The sequence below is a fragment of the Hyperoodon ampullatus genome, assembly GCF_949752795.1.
Source record: "Hyperoodon ampullatus genome assembly, chromosome: 8".
Classification (NCBI taxonomy): domain Eukaryota; kingdom Metazoa; phylum Chordata; class Mammalia; order Artiodactyla; family Ziphiidae; genus Hyperoodon; species Hyperoodon ampullatus.
The window spans coordinates 3,078,884-3,096,819 of NC_136921.1; the positions used below are offsets into that span (position 1 = coordinate 3,078,884).

Here is a 17,936-nt window from a genome sequence, read left to right on the forward strand (position 1 = left end):
CTTTTGAGTTATCTTACTACATTTTGAGTAACTCTTGACCTTTCAGAGGTTGTGTTTGCTTTCGAATATGCTTTGGATCTCTCCTTGTTAAAACCATTATAGGCATCTTGGGTTGGCCAGTGATAACGGCCCATCGTAAGCTGCTCATTGTGCAGTGCTTTGTAGTTTATACGCACCTGTCCTATGCCCTTTCACCCTCATGATAACTGGTTGGGGAAGTGGCATTTTACAATGAGGAAATCGAGGTAATGACTGGATTGGACAGGCCACGACCAGAGCCCAGGGCTGCTGGAGCGCTCTGGCTGCTTCCAGCTTTCTATACAAAAATAAGGTTACAAAACGTTATGCGGCATGATCCCAGGCTCAGCCAGTGGAACAAGATGAGGCCGTCACTCTGTAGAGCAGTGTGCCCCCAACGGGCCCTCCAGAAACACCACAGAATTCTGCTTATTTCCAATTCTGTGATGACAGATGCAGTCTGGCTGAGGGACTCTATGAAGGGCTGGGTTTGCTGCGTCTCACGTCTGGGTCCCCTGGGTGTAAAATGCGTACTTTTCCAGGTTTGAGCAGTCAAGCTGCTGTTCCCTGTGGCCAAGTCCAGCCTCCCGTCTTAGGAATGTGCTTTCAGTTGGTTCTGTGCTGGGCTGAGGTTGATCGTCACGATAACACTTCTGTCAAAGATGTTAAAAATGCATGATGAGCCTACTCAGAAAAACAAACTAAAATTCTTTTCAAGCCCTTATTTATATGTAAAGCAGGCCATTGGTATTGCTGTAATTACTTAGTAAAGCAGCTTTTAGGTCTTTCTGTGTAAATGCTGCCTCAGGATGATGTAAGATTCTGAAAATTTGCTTTTGAAGCTGTTTTGTCATGTTTGCTGGCCCTGCCCAGCCTGCGCACATGGCCTTATCACCTCGTCACAAGTACCTCGGGAACGTTTCCAGCACACCCTTTCCCAGAGTGTTAAGAGCCAGGTTTCATTTCTGCTGAGGACTGGGACAGTGCGGTGTGGCATCATGGAAGGAAAGAACCTCGGCATCTCAGAATTGGGAAGTAGAACAATTTATTCAATAAACATTTTCTTACAGCAACAAGGCACCAGTCTGTGACCATGTATCCCTAATCCCCAGACCGCTAGTGTCCTAGAGCTGGGAGAGGCTTGGCGCTGGGCTTCCCTGGACGGGCTTTCCCTGCCACCTTCTCCATGGGTCTGAGGGCCCCCATGGGCTGGAAACATCCTTCCACCTCCCCTCCCAGAGCTCACTCCTCCGTCCTTGGTGAGCCTGGCCTAAATGACTAAGACTCTATATTTTAAGGTCTGCCCTTTGTTTCTGTTATTTTGTATAATCACATAAAATAATTCTCAAAAGTCAGTTTTTATATATATATATATATATATATATGTATGTATATGTATATATAAAATATATATTCCACCTGACAATATTATACAATAAATACTTCAATAAATTGCTGTGTGACACACTCATATTGAGAAAATGAAAGAGATCTGTGGGTTTTTCAAGGGTAAAAGATAGCTTCTCTAAAATATCTGTGCCCACCTGGATACAAAGTGAAATCCAGAAAAGGGCGTGGCCACACCATCCCTTATCAAAGAGCATGGGCAGGCAGGACACCGGCCAGCTGGCACTTCCTGGTAGGGCGGGTACGAGTCCTACTGAGAACTGTGCCAGGACTGCCAAAGGGCACAGAGTGGTCGGTTTGTGTGCATTGCGCCTGGGGTCCCCTGGCTGGGAGGGAAATGTCTGAGCCTGACTGTGGCGCTGGAAGCTTAGGGCTCCGGGGGATCAGCTAGGCCTGGCCACAGTCACCTGCTCATCCCAAGGCCAGCTAGAAGGTTACGGTGAGAGGTGACTGCAGCCATTGCCCCCTTCTCTCCCAGGCCTGAGAAGGGGGCAATGGCTTGCCAGACCAGCTTGGCCCCCAGGACATCTTATGGTACCCCGTCCCTGTAGCCTGTTTTGTGTGTAGGGACAGGGGTTGTGTAACTTCCTCAGCAGGCAGCGGGGGCCCTGCCTCTTGAAAGAAATCGCAGCAACTCCCAGACCCCCATCCCCACTGCTACCCGCACCCCATCACTGCTGCAGCAGCACAGAAGGACTTGGGACCCGGTCTTCCCAGGACAGCCATCTGAGCTTGGGGCCACATTCCCACCCCCGTGGGGAAGATGCTTTCAAGAGCCCCAGAGCTGGACGGACCCAGCGGGGCTAGGCTGCGGTGGGGCACTGAGAGCCTGTCGGCTTGTGGGAAGCGTCCGCTTCATCCGCGCAGATGGGCAGGCAGGGCCTGGCCGTCCCTGACCTGCAAGGGCGTTCTAGCTCTTTCACCTGGTGGGTGGATCCGAGCAGTGAGCCAGGGCTGCAAGGGGGTGGGCAAAGGGCCCTCGTCCGTGAGAGGGTCTGCGACGGGGTGGGGGGGCAGCTCCTTTGTGGAAAGGCTGGGTGAGCGTGCAAGTGACCTTGCACATGTCACAAGTGAAAACAGCTCCAGCTTGTCACTGTCCCCCGTCAGCCCCCATCCAGTGTCTCTCTGGTGCCTAAGGCTGCTATGCCCCGGGGCCACAAGGAGAGGCTTGGGCCCCGTGGTCCCTGCAGGCCAAGCAGGGCCCTGAGGTCCACGGCAGGCTAAAGGCAGGGCTGGGAGAGGCAGGCGGGGACCAGGCAGGCTGGGCGGCCTTTACCCTCCTCCCTGGCACTCCCAGCAGGCAGCCCATGAGAACACTAAGAAAGATGGAAAAGGTGGGGCTGGGCCACAGCAATGAGGCTGAGGCTGCCGGGGCCGCGGGGCCAGGAGGGGCCCAGGCCTGCAGCTGGGGAGGGACAAAGCACGTGCTCCTGGGCACGCTGAAACGTCTCCCCTTTAACTTAAGCTGGCACCCTGAAATCATTCCCGTCTGGGACTGCCAGTTTGCGTGTCACCTCCCCGGGCTGCCTGTAGTGGCATCTCTGGGTTGGACTGCGGTGGCCAGTGTGGGCAGTTCGGCGGGCTCCCTCCTGCGTGTGGCCCCCGCCACTCCGCCACGGCCCCGAGATTGTTCGCACTCCTGCTCCGTTTGCCCGGCGAGAGGGAGGGCCTGGGGTGGCCGGTCATACACCGAGGAGGACAGCACTGAAGTGGGAGCCACCGCGCACCGTGAGGGAGGAGCTGCTGGCATTGTCCAGGAAGACAGAGGTGTACTGCCCCGCCTGCGGGGAGGGTCAGCGTCAGCCTGGATGTCACCGGCCTGCAGGCGCGCGGACCACACACCACGCCCGCCCCGCCCCGCCCAAGGACAGGAGCGAGGGCCGGCAGGCCTTGCCCTCACACCCAGCACCCCTGACGCCTGGTCTAGTGCCTCCTCCCCAGCTCCATCAGCCCCGGCACCAATGGGTTCCCTGCAGTGCATGTGCAGGGATGCAAGCCTCCGCTCAGGGCCAGAGTGGGGCTCGAGCATCAAACAGTTCCCTCTGCTGCACTCGAAGCCTGAAAGTGTGCTGAACTCACGTGTGAGGGTGCCCCTTCCCCCCACAGGCCTGGCCACTGACCCATTTGGTAGAGCCACTGTGGGACTGGTACTCTGGCCTGGCTACTCCGAATGTGGTCCAGGCATCAGTAGGGTCACATCCCCAGATGTGACCTGGGAACTCCCAGAGATGCAGAATCTGGGCATTTGCATCTTAAGACCCCAGGCACGCTGTGTGCCATCTGAGTTCACGCAGCAGCGCCAGGGACCAGACCTCTAAACGCCTTCCAGCAACCACAGCCGCCTGCAGCCACAGCCTGGCCTCCAATCCTGGCTTTGGTGTGCGAGCTTTGGGCAAATTACTTAACGTTTCTGTGCCCTAGTTCCCTTATTTGTAAACGGGGGAATAGTATTTTCTACCTCAAAGCGCTGTGAGTAATGGGTAATTTATGTTAAGTGCTCAGAATGGGCCTGGCCTAGTTAGTGCTATTTACATGTGCGCTTTATTCCACACATCTGTACCTAAATTTTTCTTTTTAAGGAAATCTCATCTTTTCATCAGTTTCTCAAGCCTTTGCCCAAATCCCCACAGTTCTAGAAAGAGACTTGTCAGTCGGGGTTTTGTGCAGGAAATAACTGCATCTGCTTCCCGAAGTCCCAGTGGGCCAGGGGGTCATGATGTCACCCTGGGCAAAGAGCTGACCTCGGTCACTGCCCCCCGCTCCCTTGCCCAGGGTCCCTTCCGAAGGGCTCTTTATGGCCAGAAGCACCAGTCCTCAGTGTGGGAGGGCCAGGTCTGGGGAAAGGAGCCCCGGTCTCGGCCTGGCTCTGCCTGGACTAGCGGGAGCGCTCTGTGCCGCCCTGACCCTTGCCCGGGCCTGGAGGCTGAGGGCACTGCACCCAGGGCTCTGAGCACCCACCAGCACCGCTCCCTGCCCAGTCACCCCCACGGCTGTGTCCAGGTGGTGGCCCCCCCATAGCTGAGCCTGCCCCACACACCTGCAGATACAGAACGCCGTTGACCGAGATGGTGAAGAACTCGCTGCTGCTCTCCAGCCCCATGACAGCCTCCAGGGAGCTGCGGCCAAAACAGAAAGAGGGTGGGCCCGAGACCCCTGCCCCAGAACCACCAACGTCACGCACAGTGTGTTCACAATCACCGCAGTGCCCGACACCCAGCAAAGTGCCATGAGAACGGCTGTCTTAGCCAGGGCTTCTGGTGGAGGTGGCATCTGAACTGGGTCCCCAAGAGGAGTAAGGACAGGACAGGCTCCACAGGGCTGAAGGTGTGCCGTGAGGGCCGGGCAGCAAATCCTGGCTCTGATGGGAAGCGAGACAATGGCCGGTGCAGCTGGAGGTGCGGGGCTGGCAGCAGTGAGGCTGGGTTCAGGCCAATCGGTGCAGGGCTTTCCAAACCAGAGTGAGAAGATTTGAACTTCACCCATGCATGCCTTCTGCAACCGCTGTGGAGCACCTGCTCTCTGCCTGGGCTGTTCTGGGTGCTGGGGACACCGAAGGAGCAGCCCTGCCCTCCCGGACCAGCAAGCGATGGGAAGCTGGACAAGTTCACGGAGAAGGGCTGGGAGAGCGCCTGGGGAGGGTCCGCATAGACTGGTCAGGACAGGCCTGGGGACGCGACGCTGGCGCCTCGGGTCGCCGGATGGGAGTCAGTCCCCTGTGGGGGGCGGGCAGAGCAGGGGCTGGGGCGGGCCGGGCCCCCACGTCCCGGGTCGGGGTTCTGGGAGCGCGTGCCGGGGCGGGAGGAACGCCTGACGGTAACCGGGGAAAGCCCCGAGGGAAGAGGCGGGCGCCCGGGCTACGCGCCCTGCCCGCGCCCACTCACGCGTGGTGCTGGCACCGGGACTGGATGCAGATGAGCAGGCGCAGGCGGTCCCGGGGGCGCGGCGGCGCCCGTCTCGTTTGCTCCGCCAGCGCTGCGGGGGAGGCGCGGGGGTGGTCACCGGGCGGCGGGAACCGAGCGCGGCGGGGCGCCCCCCCCCCCCAGGCCCCGCCCCAGCCCCGGGCCTCACCCACGTGCAGCGTGGCGGCGAGCGCGTAGAAGCCGGCGACGGGCGCCGTGTACTGGCCGCTGGTCAGGTTCAGGCCCGGGCCGCGGCGGAAGGCGCCTTCGGCGTCGGGCTGCGGGCGCACGGACGGTCACCCCGGGCCCGCCGCGCCCGCCCCGCCCCGGCCGCCCCGGCCCGGACTCACCACGTAGTAGACGCCGAGCTCGTGCAGCGCGCGCCGCTCCACCGACGCGTCCCGGCGCAGGCGGCAGTGGAAGGCGGCCTCGACGCGCGGCGCCCGCGGACCCGGGGCCAGGGGCGCAGCCAGCAGCGCCAGCACGCCCGCGCCCCCCGCCGCCGCCTCCTCCTCCTCGTCCTCCTCGTCCTCCGCGGGGACGGCCGGCACCGCGGCAGGGCCCCGCGGGCGGGGCTCAGGCTCCGCGCACTCGCGTGTGCGCACTGCGCCTGGCACAGAGCGAGCGGTGGCCGCGCCGGGACCGCCTCGCTCGCCCTTCCGTGTCCCGCCCGGACCCCTTCCCTAAAACCGGGCGCTGCTGAGAGCGCGGGGGACTATTACCGGTTACCCCGGAACCGCGCGCCGGGCGCACGCAGTCGGGCCTGGAGGGTCTTCGGAAATTGCCTCCTGATCCTGCGGCTGCACCTGTTTCCTTTCACGCTTTGGCAACCGGGAAGCTCAGGGCTGATTCACCCAGGACCCTCGTTCTCCTGCTTCACCTGCCTATCCTACCGCTTCTTCCCCCTTCCCGCTGCTGTTTCTTCTCTGTTTACATTTTTGTTGTATCAGGGAATGCAATAGTTTAAGCCAGACTGGTCATTTTTGAAAAGAAGCTGGGTATAAATAAATAATTTTGCAGCTATATTGCACATAATATGGAGGTTCTTCAGCTGCTAAAGCTGGTCTATTTAAATGAACAGTACATTAAATTGAAGGGGGAAAAAGGCTCAGTAGCTCTTCACAATGACATTAACTCTAGTCAACAGCGTGAGCCGCGACTCAGCAGCTGGCCACAGTGCAGGGACACCGCCCTAGGTGCCAGAGCCCTGCTCAGCGCTGCTGTCCCCCCCTGCGGCCTCCAGCTCAGCTGCCCCATCCTCCTCCTCCCTGTGCTGCCCCCAGACACCATCCTCCTTGCCCCGTGAGGGCAGCCTCCTGGTGCCCTCCCATGGGGCTCCGAGGCCAGCGGCAGAGATCTGTCAGGAGAAGAGGCGGGGGCACAGGTGATCAGGGGGTAGAAAGGGGGCCTGTGTTACTGGGGTGAGCCTCCGATCTCCCTGGTGTCACTGCGGGGATCAGAGGAGCACTTTGCAAACTTAAGGGGCCCTGAGCCCTCCCTGACAGTCCCCACCTGGGGGGCACGGGCTTAGATCTCTCAGCCTTTGCTAGGCTCACCGGACTCCCAGGTGGGGCATGGATGCTGGTCCCCAGGCACCTGCTGAACACCGAGTGGCCAAGTCCACCTTCCTCCGTGAAGCCACCTCCTCACCACCCTCCTCCCACCTCCCCCGCAAGCTCCTGAGCCACGGCCTTGACCCAGGCCAGCAGCAGAGCAGAAGCCTCCCTGGGATACCGGTCAACAGACAAAGGTCTAGCCCACCCCTGCTCCTCCAGGATGCCCTCCCCGGCCCCGCTCACACCGGGGGTGGGTGGGTGCCCCTCCCTACCTTTCAGCAGCAGCTGGAACTCTTTCAGCAGTACCTCAGGTGGGGTGATGGGGCCCGGGGGGCCCTGGGGGCCGGGGGGCCCTGGGGGCCCTGGCAGGCTGAGCTGAAAGAGAAGCTGGACGGTGAAGACATCTGAACAGACAGGCTGGGGGCCGCGGGCACCCCCTCTGCAAGCTCTTGCCACCGAGCATGGCAAGGGTCGGGGGGGCTCCTGCTTTGACCCCTGAGGTGGAGGTCAGCCTCCGGGGCCTCCGATTCCCCTGAGGAGGCAGTGAAAGCTGCAGGCACAGAGCCTCAGGGTGGTGGGGCCCCTGGGGGCAGGGCTGGGGGGAGGAAAGTGCACGAGTGGGGAAGCAGAGGGCTGCAGCCCAGCCCTGGGGCTGGATTTCCTGATGGAGGGAAAAGGGGAGGGAGGGGCACGCCAGGCTGCTTTCGACTCTCAAGGTCTGTCACGGCACCAGTTGGCAAGTCCTCCCTGTGCCTGGCCCAGCACCGGGGCCTGGGGTCCTCAAGGAGCCCTCACTGGGCTGGGCTGGTACCCACCCAGGAGCAAGGAAGTCCCCTGCAAGGAGGAGCCCGGGGGAGCCCCCAGCTCAGCGTCGGGGGTGACGGGTCAGGCCATGGTGACAGCCCAGCAGCCCGGCTGCCTCAGGCTCAGAGCCCGGCACTCGGTCACTGGGTCAGATGTGGGGCGGAGTGAGGCCCGAACTCAGCATGGGCAGCACAGCCGTGACCAGAGCGCCTCACCCCAGCGGACACAGCCCTCTTTGGGGCTCAAGGCAAGAGTCAGCCATCAGGACCAGGTGCCAGGTCCCTGGCCAGGCTGAATGAGAGTGCGGGCCAGCAGCTGCCAGGGCCCCCATGTCCCCCAGCCACTAGGAACCAGACTGTGTCACCCCAGCCCACCTGTAGGCCCCTCCAGCTTGGTCCCTGACTGCCCTACCAGGCCAGCCCAGGCCTCCTGTGCCAGGATGCAGAGGGGAGAGAAAGTGGGGAGCCAATGAGGCTGCCTGGCATTCTAGGGGTGCAGGGTAAATGGAACAGGCCCCAAACTCAGGGTCACTAGGCCCCAGCTTGACACTTCTGTGCCCTCTGGCCCGAGGGTGAGGGTCTGTGCTTGTTGGAAATGCTCAGTGTCCAGTGGGAGCCAGTGAGGGGTGTGGGGTGGTGGTGGTGGACAGGGGGTTTGGGGAAAGGCCCGTGGGTGGGGGCTCACACACACACACACCCAGGACACACACACACACCCTAGGACACACACACCCAGGACACACACACACACACACACACACACACACACCCAGGACACATACACACACACCCAGGACACACACACACCCTAGGACACACACACACACACACACACACACACAACGCCGGCTGGGGCTCCAGGGCTCACCTTCACCTTCTTGGCTTGGCCTCTGCCCCCCTTCTTGCTGTTGACGCCCTTGTCACTCTGCCTAACGAAGAGCATCCAGGCATCTCGGGGATCGATGCCGTGCACTTGCTCCACGGTGGGCTCCTGGAACACAGTGGCCATCAGCTGGTCTGCCTCCCCTGGACGTTTTGCAGGAGGTCACTGTGCAGGACTGGCCTCCGGCACCCTCAGGCCCCTGCCACAGCGCCCTCCGAGACAGCACAGCCCCGGCCCCCAGCCCCGCGGAGGACGACCCCTGGGGGACAGGCCCCTCCACAGCCTGGACTTTGCAGGAGAAGAGGCCCCTGGGCATGGGTGGAGGAAGACGGGGTGCAGAGCTCCAGAGCAGGTGGGAATCGGGCTCTGCTGGGCCACCAGGCCTGTCCCAGCCTCCGTCCCGGGAGCTGCAGTGAATGCACCTTCCTGGGAGTCAGAGGATCAGACCACCGGCATGCACGGGTGCTCAGGCAGGGCCCCCCACTGCCAGCAGGCCCCCCGACCGAGCCCGATGGTCCGAAGTTCCAGGGAAGCCAATTTCAGCCCTCAGGGATGTTGAGGCCTACAGTCCAGGGCTGTTAGGGGGACCGGGGTGGGGGTGTGTCCAGCACTGAGATATCATGACTCCAGGCGCCTGCACAGCATGTGACACCACTCATCTGCCTCAGGACTTCTGAGACGCGTGACCTAAGCAAGGACAGTGACGGTTCCAGAAATGTCCATTCCCCTTCATAGTGCATTCTGACTAGTCCTGACATGGAGGAGAGTTCCAGGAGGTACCTTGCAGGGGGAGGCCCTTGGCCCTCTGGGCAGTGGGCCTCGCAGTCTGAGCTCCAGGCAGGGCTGCCAGCTGGGACGGAAATTGGCTCAAGAGGGCTTGGATGAGGTCATGGGCACCGACTCCGGTGACTGATGGAAGGACCCTGGGATCTTGGAGCCACCAGGCCCTTTCGTCAGAGGCAGACCCAGTGGTCTGGCAGCCCCTCTGCAAGGATCCGGGGCCTCCCAGCAGGAGCCAGTGTGCTGTGATGGGGAGGGGGCCTGGGTGGGACGGAGGGGCCTCGGAAAGGCCTCAGAGCGCCTGGGGCTTCCCCACATCTCCCTGGGTGCTGGGCCCCGCGAGGCGCCCCCCGACTGGTTCCTCTCCACGGACACCAGGACCTGTGGCCTCACTTCACGGCCTCACGCTGCCCTCAGTGGAAACACGTGGCAGGAGGATTCTACATGGGCTGGATGGTGTGCCACACTGGCCCTCCCAGCTGGACCAGTAGCCTGTGGACCCCAGTTTGGTTTGGGGAACTGAAGCAGGTGGGACCACGTTGGTCTGGGGGTCTGGGAGATGGGCCTGCGGCAGTATGGGTGGGTATCTGGCAACTGCCCTGGCCGACTGAAGTCTCCAGCCTCCAGGGGCTCTCAGAAAGGAGCCTCCGTAGACCCAAGGAGGGTCCAAGGCCAGAACCCCACCTGCAAGCACGTGAAGCCCCCTCTGCTTCCCGGCCACCACAGCCCGACATCTGGCAACCCTGCCCCCCAGGGGTTGTGGCTGGCTGGCTGGGTAGGGTTTGCCTTCAGTCCATGGGAAGTGGCCAGAGGTGATGAGAACGAGGGCTTCGGGGAGGCCCCTCCCAGGGGGCAGGCAGGGCTGGCTGCCACCTCCACTTGTCTTTAATGGGGGTGTTCTTTAGCGGGGGCACCACGGTTCCCAGAGTGATGCTGAGAGCGGAGGTGCAGGCTTGAGGCCCCAGCAAGCCTCTGCCCTTTGCACCGCCCACAGGCATCTTCAGAAAAAAGAAACTCAAAGCTCCTTCCCCGACGGCCCTCACCTCCCTGTCTGAAAGGCCCCACCCACACTGAGGGCCCCTCTGAAGGCCCCAATTCCCCAGCCTCCTCCAACCTGAGCACCCTCTTTTGTAGCAGGGGAAGGAAGAAGCAGGCAGAGCTAAGTAAGCATCACCGGCCTCGGCCACACGTCACTCGGGGCCCGGCACCCCACCCCTTTCTCCCCGTCACCCTCCCCAGCCGGCAGGAAGGCAGTTTTTGTTTTCCAGAGAGACTTGCACCAAACAGACTGGGGGCAGGGGTGGGGTGCGGTGGTGGTCAGTAACTTGCTCACACTTTTACAAATACGTTCTTCCCAATTTCAGGAGAATGAAGTTATTTACACTTTACTCACTTCCCAACGCAGAAGTCCCCAAAGAAAAGGCATTTCCCCCGGGTCTGGTAGAACTTTGCTTCAATGCCAAAGAACTACCCAAAAAGCCAAGGTCAAGGCTGGCCTTAAGGCGCCCGTCTGTGCAGTGGGGAGGCGTCCAGACCTCCTGGGCCTCCCCCGCAAGCTAGGCGTTTTTCTGCCCACTTTACAAAGGAGGACACCCAAGCCAGCCCAGGTCCCCGCTCGCGGCGCCGCGCTCCCCACCGCCCTGGAAGCAAGCGCCCTCCGCCTCCAGGGCGCCCTAGAGCTCAGGAGGTGAGGGCTCCGAGTGGGGAAGCTGAGGCCCGGAGGTCTCTGGGGCGCTGGGGCCCGGGCGAGTAGTCGGGCGGCGTCTTACCTGCGGGCGGGCGGCCGAACCCGCGGGCAGCCCGTTCCCGGGCGGCGGCTCTTCGCGGGCGCGGCTCCCCGAGGGCGCGCCGGGCTCCAGGGTGCCGAGGCCCGCGGCGGCGGCCAGCAGGCCCGCGTACGCGAGCATCAGGGCTCCGGCAGGGCAGCAGGCGGGGGCCATGTGGGCGGCGGGTCCCTCTCTCCTCCGAGCGCGGAGTCTGGGACTCGCCCTCCGGCTCCGCGCCTTATAACGCGCTTGAATCCCCCGCGTCGCCCGGAGAGCGCGCATCACCGCCGGCGCCCCCTCCCGGCTCCCGCGCGCGCTGCAGCCGCGGGGGCGGAGGGGCGGTGCGGGGAGGGAAGGGGGCGCTGCGGTGCGGGGTACGCGTTAGGAAAGGGGGCGCGGGGTCGAGGAAGGCAGTACAGGGGAGGCAGGGGGCTCGGGGAGCGCTGGCTGGCGGTGGCCTGAGCGCCCCCTCCTGTCGAGCGCCTTTCCGCCCCAACTCGGGGCTCCCGGTCCCTCCTGCGCTGTGTCCCGCGCTTCTGCTTGGCGGGGAGCCCGGACGCCCCTTCTCCCGACCCGGGGCATCCCTTCTCCCTTCCCTATCCCGCGCGTCTTCTGCGGGGACCTCGAGACGCCTCCTCCCCATTCTCCCGGCCGCGCCCTGCGTGTTAGATTGAGCACATCGGAGCGCGAAGACCGTCAGGGTCCCTCCTTGGAGCCCCTTTCCCAGGCGGCGGCCCCTCCCTTCCGAGGCGGCCTTCTCCCCAAGGCTGGGGCGCCCTGAGGTCAGGGACGGGCTCTTCCTCCCCAGCAGGGCGCACCTGCAGGGGCCTCCGGGGGCGGGGGTGGGGCACGGAGCAAATCTACAGCCGGGGACAGGCGCCCTGCACTGAAGCGGGCGCCCTGAGGCCTGGACTGGGAGGATTGAGCCCAATCTCGACCTGGGGGCCGGGGGGGCGGGGCGGGGGGGCCGATCCGACCCGAGACCAGATTACCCGCAGCCCACGAGGATCAGCGCAGGGCACGCCGCGGGCACAGGTGGACCCGGCCCTTCAGGCCTGGGGTCCAGGCTCCTCCGAGAAAAGAGCAGACCCTTCACTCTTCCCTGGGCTGTTTGTTCTATCACCTGCGTGTCGCCTCTCCACCCCTACCGTCCACTCCGCCCACACCCCGCCCTGAGTGCCGAGGCTGGCACTCCAGTCTCTCCTGTGTCCCTCCCGAGGTGCCTGAACCTGGTGGGTAAACGGTGCATTTTATTCAGGGGGTTCAAGGGAAGGGCACAGCTCAGGATTGCACCTTACAAGGGCCTGCCACCCTCACAAGGGATGGTTTCCACCTCTTCTGAGAAGAGGGGGGACCTCCCCCTGTCCTGTTTCAGAGGGTGGCTCCACCAATTTCAGCAAGTGCAGCCAGGGCCTGGGGGAGGGGCTGGGGGTCATCCTCAGTCAAGGCCTCACCGCGTCGCCTGCGGTCTTTGCCACCCCTGCACTGTTTCCCGGGGACAGGAAACACTTAATACTTTAGAAAAAGCCTGGTATTAGATGTTAAGTTTTCCCTGTGGTTCTGCCTCTTTTCTTGTAGGATGGGGGCATGGTGGTAGTTTTGGGGGGGTTTTAAAGAGAAAAATACCCTTCCCACCCTGAGAATGTGTCCCCGCCAGGGTGTGTCCTACAGACTTACTCTATGAGACTTACTGAAAGGCAAGTTAGAACTGCAAAGGAGTTCTGTCTTTATCTTTATACAATTTGGGGGGGAAATTATCAGTGGAATGAAAAAACTGAAATTCCTATAAAAATTGAAGCTCTGGGGCTTCCCTGGTGGCGCAGTGGTTGAGAGTCCGCCTGCCGATGCAGGGGACACGGGTTCGTGCCCCGGTCTGGGAAGGCCCCACGTGCCGCGGAGCGGCTGGGCCCGTGGGCCATGGCCGTTGGGCCTGCGCGTCCGGAGCCTGTGCTCCGCAACGGGAGAGGCCACAACAGTGAGAGGCCCACATACCGCAAAAAAAAAAAAAAAAATTGAAGCTCTCCAAGAAGATATTTGAGAAATACTGGCTTTTATAATACATACTCAATAAACTATATGAACTTATTCCATCGGCAACCATTTGTTACAAATAAGGCCATTTGCTCCAAAATTTGTAGATGGTGTTGCCAGAAGGTTCTCAAAGAATTCAGGATTTCTTGGGTGGCTTCTCATTTCTGGTCCCACAAGGAACATCTGTTAGGAAGCCGGGCGTTGGAACTTTGTAATGACATGTGTGTGTGTGCTGGGCGTGTGCTTCAGCGTTAGGTATTAAAATTTTGTTCACTTTCATTTTGCGGGGCAGACTTCATCTGGGACCGTGGGATGCCGAGTGTGGGGGGTTTTCATCGTTGAAACCCACAGTCCGCTGGCAGAGAGGGGCTTCTGGCCTCAGGAGATACAGCTCTGTGAACGGTACCTTCATGTTTCTGAAAAAGCTTGTCCACATCCAGCCCCTCATTCACTTCTCACTGGTCAGCCCAGAGAGATGAGGGTTCGCTAGGGACTCACAGCCTGGGCTCGGGGCCGGGGCCGGGCTGGGCCCTCTTGCTCCCTGGGCATGGTCACATCTTCACAGCCACATGTTTTGCCCATCAGGGTCCTGCCTGTTCTTGCTGATGAACTCGAAGGTTATTGAAAATACAGCTCTGTCTTTTCCCTGAGATGGGAACCCCTTAGGTGTGGGGTCTGGCTGTGAGGGAAGCCCAGGGAAATGCATGCGGCTGCCACTCTTGAATCGGGGGGTCATCACGAGCTTTCCCTTCCTGAGGGGATGGAAGTCCGGGGGGGAAGCCCGATGTGGTGGGAAAGGGGCTCCCCCTGGGCACTGCCCCTCCCCTGAGGGTGGCCAGCCTGTCCTCGCGCTCCTTGGAGTCTCAGCTTCCTTGGCTGAGAGCTGGGATTAATGCACATGTCCTCGGGGCCTGCTCTAGGAGGAGCTGAGTCCATGGCGGGTCCTGTGTGGAGCCACAAGCGAGGCCTGTTTGCCTTCCAGGCTGCCTGAGCAGTGAGGGTCATCACATCACATCATGGGGGCACGGGGGGTAGGTGCCCTCAGACCTACCTGAAGACAGAGGCCCTGGGCCGTGGAGGCCATGGCAGAGCATGGTCAGAGCCCAGGTCACACCCAGCCGCGGGTCTGCTCAGCAAACCTGGTCCTCACACGGCCCTCTGAGGCTTTGGAGGAGGCACACCTCAGGGCCTTTAGGCACTCATCCCTCGGAGCCTCAGTTTGCTGCTCTGTACCACGGGCACAACAACAGCTGTCGGCCCCGAGCCTTCGTCTGGGACCCATCCATTAGTGAGGTGTAAGGTGGCCGGTGATGATCCCCCCCAGCATGGAGGCCGGCTGCTTGGGGACTCTGCTTCTGGGTTGCTGGCCTGAATCCAGTCCACAGCAGGTGAGGCAGGCTGCTCTCAGGACCAGATACCTTTAGTCCCAACCTACACCCTGGGGAGGTGAGGCTCAGGCTCTGTGTACTTTGGCAACATGGGGGACGTGTGGGGAGGGAGGGACCAGATTTGGGTCACGTGATCCTTAAGATAGTCTTGTGATATCATTTCCAACTCACAGTAGGGAGCCCCAGTCCTCACAAGGCCAGCATTGAGGACAGGAGCCGTTGCCATGTGAAAAACAGTTATTTTCCCAAACAGTGAACAATCCTCATGATGTCCTAGGCCTGCCAGACGGCCCAAATCAAATCCGTTCTGGTGCTGTGCAGCCTCCAGTAACCCTCTCCGGAGGTGATGACACAGCCTGGCTGTGGGGCGGGAGAGCGCAGAGGGCTGGGGCCCTCGGGTGGGGCTCCCTGCAGGTTTCTGGGGTCACATTCCCAAACCGGCCTCTACTCAGAGGAGGGGGGAGCTTAGCAAAGCATCACGCAGCTCAAGGACCACCACAAACAAGGCTCCGATGGCCCCGGGGGCCCCTTCCACTGCAGCAGCATCCCGTGGGCTCAGAAGTGAGGGTGACATCTGAGGGTGAGTTCACGGATCCCAGGGAGGAGGGACTGGATGGAGTGGCCGCAGGAGGGGGCGGGCGGGGCTCGGGGTGGCCTCCCCCACGCGCCTTCACGCCTGGCTGAAATCTAATCCTCATTCTTGGGCCCTCATGTCACGGCCTCAGCCCTGGCTTCCCAGCGGCCTGATGCAGTCAAGCTGTTCCCACTCTTCTCTCTTCCTCCAAAGGAAGGACCTTTGCAGATGAAGTCATGGGAATCAAAGCTCCCTCTGCCCCCCAAAACAATGGGAACCTTGTTGTGTGGCCTCCCAGTATACAGGCGAGCAACCTTTGCTGTCCGTCGGAGCCTTCCCAGCATGACATCATCTAATTCTCAAATCACGTGATTGTCCCCATTGCACAGACGAGGAAACTGAGGCTAGGTCTTGGGATTGGCCTGAGGTCACGGAGCCACCAAATTAAAACTCGTCCAGATCCGGCCCCCGCAACTTGCGGTCAGTAGCTCTGAAGCCCACAGATTCAATTCAATTCAATGAATGTTGACTCAGTTCCTGCTGCGTGCCAAGCACAGGGACAAGTGCTGGGGACCTGCGTGTACTTCCTGGACGGGACCGTGGGCGACCTCAGGTCTAATGCTCAGGGGAAGCATTCCTTCTCACCTCTCACCAGGAGGGTCTCTTGGGTTATTTTCTGCTAATTGTTTCCATGTTTTCAGGAGATTCATTTTAAAATTAGGCCTTAGCCCACCTCTCAGCTTAATGCAAGATGGCAGGCTCTCGATGGCTGTGTTTGCCATTGTGGGAAGAAGCACATTCTTAAATGTGTTTGTGACCAAGATAATTCCTAGGACAGTCTGTTAGCTTTGAGGACATCACGTCGCCTCCTAGGGTGTTCATGCCAAACAGGCAATTACTTTCTCCATGAAGAGTCTCATCACAGTCCATTCCATTCTTCAATTAATCCGCTTCATGCCTGGCTGTTCTCCTATGTACCTGGTCCTGCACACATAGCAACAGCAGCTACGCTTCAGCCTGAGTGTCCAGCGCTGTGCTGGGCACTGGGAATCACAGACGAATGACACAGCCCTGGAGGAGTGGACATCCTTACGCTGTACGTGGCTGAGACCACCCCGTTCTTCAGTCACTACCAGAATCCAGGTCAATACGCATACTTTCCACTGGGCCAACTGGTCAACCAACCAACTGGTGCAGTGGTCTAAATTGACTACAGTGAACTGTCATTTGACCAGTCCATTTAATTACAAATGTCAACTGGCTGATTCCAGCAATCCCTGTCCCTGCCTGGTACAGGGAAGATGCTCAGTAATGAAATGGTCTTGTCTAGGAAGTACTGGAAAGTCCAAGTCCAGTGGAAATGGCTAGAAGCATCCCCAGACCCTGGCTCATCTGGGGACCAAAGGGAGCTTCATCCGGCTCGACTGTGCTGGGTCTGGCTGCTGAGAGCACTGTGGTCACTGCAGGCAGGGTCTGCTGGAGGTGTCTCAGTTCACCCAACATGGTCTGAGGGAAAGACAACACGCACCCACCCGGCACACACGAGTATTCCGGAGCGGGGCAGGTGGTCACCTGCCGTGGGTCTGAGAGTGGTGGGCATTTGCATGTGTTCCAAGGTTACCTGTTCCCTTTTCTAGATTCCGCACTAGCCCCAAACCTTCTGAAGAGCCTTGTTTTCTGGGGGCTTTGAAAAGGGGTGTGGAGGCCTGGATTCTCCATGACCATCCTTGCTTGAATTAGTACATGAGCGTCCATTTTACATGAGAATCTCTTGTGTTTGATTTGTGTGCTGGAGATCTTGTTTGCCCATCCTGGTGCCCTGTCCAGCTCTCTCCACCTGCTCTCTGCCCCTGCAGGCTGGCCACTACAGACTGTGTCAGTGGCCTGTCTTTCTCTGATTCTGGTTGGATTTGGCCAGTGGGAGGCACTGGGGCAGTGGCAGGGGCAGTGGCAGTGGCAGTGGCAGTGGCACTGGCTGCGTTCCTCTAGCCAAGGGCCCAGCTCCTCAGCAGCCCTTTCCCTCTAGCTCCCTTTCTGGGGTCTGCATCTCCTCTGCTCGGCCCTGGAGGCCGAGGGATGGTGGCAGCTCCCCACCATTGGTAGCCCTGGGAGCTGCTCGAGCCCTTGCTGGGTCCCCCTCAGCCTGCCCGCACCTCGGAAATAGCTCCTCATTAAACTATTCTCCATCACTCAACTGGAGGGGCCCGATTCCAGCTCTGCTGATCAGATGAAGGGTGGTTTGGTGCCCCAAAGTTGAGGACAAGGCCCTGGAGCGGGCCATGCTCCCCCATCCCAAGTACTGCCCCCCAGTGCCGTGAGGGCGAGTGAGGCAGAAAGCAGGCCTTCTCCTAGAACACCACCTTCTCAACTACCCGTTTGCCATCAACATAAGTCCACTTTGACACGCTGAGACTTTGTTTTGAAACAGCACTTTCAATCACTGTCTGGATTGAAAATTCAGAAGATTTTCTTACGGAAAGATTCAAGGATCCAGAAACCTTCATCCGCATTTTCACCCAGGCCACCAGCCCACCACGTGTCCTCAGGTGCAGAGAGCAGACGCTCAGCAGGCCCCGCTCTGTCTGGGCCCTGGGGCCAACTCAATTCTCCCATAAGACATGGCTGTGAGGGCTCAGGTCTGGGAGCAAAGTGGATCTGGATCCATAGAAGCTGGAGGGACCAGGGATTCCTTCCTCAGAACCAAGGATGTCAGAGGCCCCTCTGGTCCCTGATGCCTTCACAGAGGAGCCTGCGGGCTGCTCCTGGAGAGGAAACCCGGGTCCAGAGGGGGATGGGAGGTACCCGAGGCCTCAGCTGGTTGGTGCCAGGCT

The 17,936-nt window shown here is 60.5% G+C and overlaps 1 protein-coding gene across 1 annotated transcript; it reads right to left on the reverse strand.

Annotated features, from left to right (window-relative positions):
• Positions 1-3,107: 3,107 nt before the first annotated feature.
• Positions 3,108-11,286, reverse strand: ERFE (erythroferrone; the record flags this gene model as incomplete). The annotated part of the gene is made up of 8 exons (XM_079710133.1): positions 3,108-3,206; positions 4,463-4,541; positions 5,307-5,397; positions 5,494-5,602; positions 5,675-5,934; positions 7,153-7,255; positions 8,552-8,674; positions 11,116-11,286. The coding sequence occupies 8 exons, from the start codon at positions 11,284-11,286 to the stop codon at positions 3,108-3,110; spliced, it is 1,035 nt and encodes a 344-aa protein (XP_079566259.1).
• Between the last annotated feature and the right edge of the window lie 6,650 nt (positions 11,287-17,936).